Raw genomic sequence first — 5452 nt, forward strand, 5'->3', positions numbered from 1 at the left:
TTTATAATAGATTGTTTGTATCTAATCAAAATTCCGTTTTATTACATGAAAAAATAGTTTAAAATTCCAGGTTTTCTAAAAATTTTTGTTTAAAATTCCAGGATTTTTTCTAAAATATCTCAAATTCCAGCTTCTTTATACCTAAATTGTCAATTTCTAGGTTTTTTGGCACCCTGTAATAAGATTACTATGAATCATAGTACTAATTTGTTTATCTTTAAACAATACTTTACTGAAGTATCCTGATTACGTGTATTACTAAATAATAAAAATTCAACAATTTGGCGCGAAACCAGTTATTCTACTAAAAAAATAAAATCATTTAAAACTTTTAAAAAAATTAAGAAGTATATTTAGCCGCAGTTGACTCTAATTTTATTCAAAATAAAGCGAATATCAGCTAAATTGTATAAATTTGTTCTATTTTAAAACTTTTACTCGTTTTCTTCCGATCGCAGTCTCGCGTTGGGGTTGGTGACGTAGATGTCCAACTGGTTGGCGCGTTCCACGATTGATTTGCGGTTCTTGCTGGAAACCCCCTTGGCGATCTCCGCGGCAAACTGACGGTTAGACATCATGAGCACTTCCAATTCCCTCAGGTTGTGCACGAGGAGCTTCTTGAATCCTTCAAATAATTTTTGTGTAAATTTACAATGTTTGCCAGAAAACAGCTTATTAATACAAAAAACCTAAAAATTGACATATATCAATGATATAAAAAGTTATTTTTATATTTTTCTAAAAATAACCATAACAACTTAAAAAAAAAGAGAAGATGTCCATTGGCTTAGATATAATTAAGTGAGAAAAAAGTTAACCTCAAAGGTAGGTTGTAAAAAACTTAACAAGTATACTACAAAGATTTTTATTCATGAAACTTTAAAATTTGTTAATAAAATGAGTTTAGAAAAAAATTTTGTAGTGGCTCAATAATAAAAAAAAGGTAAATGCAAAAACACAAACGTATGTAAACTTAATTTTTTTATATCCAATGTTTGCTAAGAAACAGCTATTAACATAAATAAAAAGTTGAAAAAGAATGGATAGCGATCATATAAAAATAAAATAAAGTTAAGCATTAATATTTTATGAAAATAAAACTTATAATTCAGGTGTGAGAGAACTTAGGCTATGATAATATTCAAGTAAGAAAAAAATAAATTATATGGCTGGTTGTTAAAGACTATTCAAGTTTGTTATAAGGTAAATTACTCATGAAACATAACAAGTTTTAATATATATTACTCATATATTTAAGAGTTGTCAAAGTTATAAATAAAAAAGTTGAAAAAAGATTATTTATTTAGAATAGTGGCCCATTAAATAAAACTTATATTAAGGATACAAATATAAAAACCTTTATGGTCACGCATGCAATGTTTGGTTTTTTTGTTGCTGCCATAACCAACAGACGGCATCAGATACTGCCCCTTGAATCTGCGACGGACTCTGTTATCAATACCTTTTGGCTTTCTCCAGTTCGGCTTCAACTTGTTGTAGCGATCGCTTTGATGGCGAATGAATTTCTTCACTCGCTTCTTGACGATCTTCTTGCCATTCAGAGGAGTTGGAGTCATATTTATATATAGGCCTAGAAATATTTCAAGTAGAACTAAAACAATGTTTTTAAATTAAATATCACAACATTTACCTTTGGTTCATTTAAGTTTTTAAACAATTTAAGTTTTCAAAAACATTTACCAAGTATACATAAAATGCAAATTTAATATTTAGTTTTCCTACTAGCTTATTTGTTTGTTTCAAAAAAATATTAGGGATTTCAAAACCAATAAAATCTTGTTCTCGAACAAAGTTGGGTATAAAAAAAACCAAAAATTTTAACTGGATTGAATAAATCTCACTCTAGATATAGAAAAAAAACCTGCCCTGAGAGTTTTAACACAAAATCTTTTATGTCATGAGTCATTCTGAGTTTTAAAAAAAAGTAAAAATTCTGAGTCTCTCTAAGACTTCTATAATCTCTGAGTTTTCTTGAGTGTGTGGCAACCCTGCTTTGAGGCAAGAACTATCCGTGACATTAAAATATTCCGGGTCACTCTGAATTTGTTTAAATTCTATAAAAAGAAACTTAAACAAATTATATTAAAATTAAACAAACTTTTCATAATCTAGTTCTTGATAAAATATAGCCTCAAAATTTTAAAATATCAAAACTAGAACTACTTAAATCACTTACTTAATCACTACTAGAACTACTTAAATAACTTAAATCAGAGTTGCCACTCCTTTCAGTCAAAACAACTGTCATGAGTGACCTATTACTGTCCTGAGTCATCCTGAGTTTTTGCAAATTCTTTGAAAAGTTATTTTTAATAACCAAAAATCAAGTTCTTTTACATAATCGGTTATAAAAAGAACAAAATATTGGAACTAGGTCTACTAAATCTTATAAAAAATAAAGAAAAAAATGTCTTAAGATAAACTTTTAATTCTTAAAACTATCGGAGTTATTTATATATAAAAACATAACTATCATGAGTCAGTATGGGTCTCAAAATATTAAAAAACCCAGGGTATCTGGAGTGTGTGGTAACCCTGCAAAATTTAGAAAAAAAACTATGAGATATTTTCATACTTTAAAATTATGCTGAGTTTAAAAAATGTCCTAAATCAAACAAAGTATATAAAATAAATTCATAATATCCTGAGTTGTCCTGAGAATTTCAAAATATACTAAGTGTGTGGCAACCCTGCTAAAAAAAACAGTAATGATTCTGAGTCAGCTAGAGTTTTTCAAATAGTTAAAACTATCTGCTATATCTTGAATATGGCAGCCCTACACTAATAAAAAATTTAATTTTATAACATTTGTACAAAAAAAGACGTTGAAGGGGGTCGCTAAAGTTATTTCAAACTATAATCAGGTATTCTAATTTTCTTCCAGGTTTTTGAAAAAACAAGTTTGTTAGTGCACTTTTAGCATAAAACTATTTAAGGTATAATATAACTGTCATATGTGGTATTAATATATTCAATAGCTAGTGTAATGCTACTTTAATGTGTTTAAATAAATATTAAATAGATCCTTTGTGTCTAATCTATATTTGATAACTTAACATGTAAAAATTATTTTAAAAAAGTTTTTTGGAGACATTTGTTTAAAACTTAAATTTTCCAATATTTCAAATTCCAGGTTACTTAAGGTTTCTTTTTTGACCATACTGTCAAATTTAAGGTATTTCAAGATTTTTTGGCAACCCTGATTAAATCACTGTGCAGCAAAGTTTTATGAAATTAGCCTGAGAGTTATGAAAATGTTCAAACAGCTTGAGTTTTCAGATTGAGTTTTTCAAATAGATTTAAACAAGCTGGACTTTTTTACAGTCTAAACTAGCTTGAGATATCTGGAGTTTGTGGTAGCCTTGTAATAAAAAGTTGTTAATTAGACTTCTATTAAATATTTGTCCAAAAAGTTATACAAGACTTGGGAATAACTGAGCTCATATTACGTTTGCTCACTTATAAGTAGTTGTTAAATAGATTTATCTTTTTAATTTAATTTGGGATTTATTTAAAATAAACTAGGCTTTCTAAATTTTCTGTATAAAACTTTATAGCAGGGCTACTAAAGTGGGCCAAATGGCCTCATGAGGGCCATTTCATAAATTTAGAAGGCCATAATCTTGGTTGATGAGTAGTAAAGGGGCCATAGGTGGGCCATGAGGCAATAACTTGAAAATAAAACAAGATATTCTGGAGGTGGTGATAATTTGTGATAGAGAGTTTAAGATGGCTACACAATACAATGGAAAATTTTACAAATTTGAGGGATCATAAACTGTATAAGGGAAAGTCACAAAGCTACAATTTGAAACTTACACTAGATAATCTGGAGTTGATAAACAATAAGAGCAAAAAAAAAGTACTGAACTTATTAAAGTAAAGTTCTTTGAGAATCTTGTTGGGAGGGATCATAGATTTTTTTTCTTAAAAGTGGGCATTACAAAAAAGTTTTGAGAAACCCTGCTCTATAGCTTATAATAATATATTAAGTAACACAATAAAAACAAATTGCTAAATAAAATTTTAATTAAGTGTAAAAGCAGTTTTTAAGTTAAATTAAAGTTATAGAATTAAAATAAAGTATTTTGAATGCTTTTAGATGCTCAATTTTAATTCCAGTCACAAAAAAAATAAAAAATAAACATCATAAACAAATGTTTGTATCATTAAAAATTGGTTAAGCACTAGGCAAAATAAAGTAAAATCAAGGGAATTCATGTTTTAATGGCTTTCAAATTTTATCCAGAGAAACCTAGTGTAGTATTGACAAAATTTCAATCATCTGGGAAAGCTAGGAAAGTGAGAATCTTTGAAATAAAATTAAATAAAATGATATTATTGGCTATCAGAGAAAACAAACATATTCTGTTTCTTTAAAAACATGAAAATTTGTTCAACATTACTCAAAAAAAAAAGGAAACAGCTGTGGAAACAAGAAATTGTGTTTTTATCCCTGAATATACCTCAAGTTGAAATGTGTTTGATGAGTGTTGTAAATTTGTGATTGATCTTAAGTAAATGATGTACATTATCTAATAAATAAAAAATTTGTGACTGTTTGCTAAAAATTTAGTTTATAAAGAGAAATGTTCTTAACTATAAAAAGTAATGATTTAAGTTTTGTTCTAATTTATGAAAAAATGATTTTTTATTCATTGAAATATAAGAGTGACATAGAAAAACATAAATACTTGAAACAATTTCAAAAACACTTTCTTGTGTATTTTGATATTACAACTTGTGAAACTTGATGCTAAAATTATTTCTCAATATCTATTACAACTGTTTAACTGATGAGTAAAAAATTGTGTCGTTCTAGATTTATTAAAATATGCTGAGGTGATACCAAAGTGATATTAAAAATAAAAAGTTGCTTTTTTGTTTTTGTTTACTATTCAAATAGATGATCAGACTGTTAATGAGCTGATTGAAGCTGGTAACAAAAAGTAGGCTTTTGGACTTAATTCATTAAAAACTGTTTTCATAAAGTATTTAACATAAGGTTTGTTAATGCCATTTCAAAAGTTGGAAGCCAAGAAAATGCAGTAGATAACATTGTTACGGAGTGCTAAAATTAATGAGTGTAAGCATGCCTTATAGTTCTTGGTTTTTTTTTGGGTATATATTACTTTTTGTTACAAAAAGTACTGGCTGATGATTCCTGCTAAACTAACAACATGGTGTTAATATGTGATAGTGCTATAGGTTTAATCTGTTTTTCAATGTTGGTTTTTAGTAGAGTTTATCTAGACTATCAAATATTTTTTTACAGTTAAAAAAAATTAAAATAATTATGAAGATATATATGAGTCATTACTAAAGTTTAACAAGTTCATTTAGAAAGTGCAGTATAAAACACAAACAAAAGACAATTTTATTTAGAACTTATTTTTCTATGATTTTTAATCATTCTTATTAAAACTTTAAA

General features: G+C 27.2%; 1 protein-coding gene across 1 annotated transcript; it reads right to left on the minus strand.

Moving 5' to 3' along the window:
• Nucleotides 1–434: 434 nt before the first annotated feature.
• Nucleotides 435–1577, minus strand: LOC145843536 (large ribosomal subunit protein eL32-like). Its single transcript, XM_082950948.1, has 2 exons — nucleotides 1358–1577; nucleotides 435–625 (listed from the first exon to the last, which is right to left on the minus strand). Exons 1-2 carry the CDS (start codon nucleotides 1575–1577, stop codon nucleotides 435–437), a joined length of 411 nt encoding a protein of 136 aa, XP_082807074.1.
• Between the last annotated feature and the right edge of the window lie 3875 nt (nucleotides 1578–5452).

Source organism: Thalia democratica, chromosome 1 (genome assembly GCF_965202585.1).
Source record: "Thalia democratica chromosome 1, ktThaDemo2.hap1.1, whole genome shotgun sequence".
Classification (NCBI taxonomy): Eukaryota; Metazoa; Chordata; class Thaliacea; order Salpida; family Salpidae; genus Thalia; species Thalia democratica.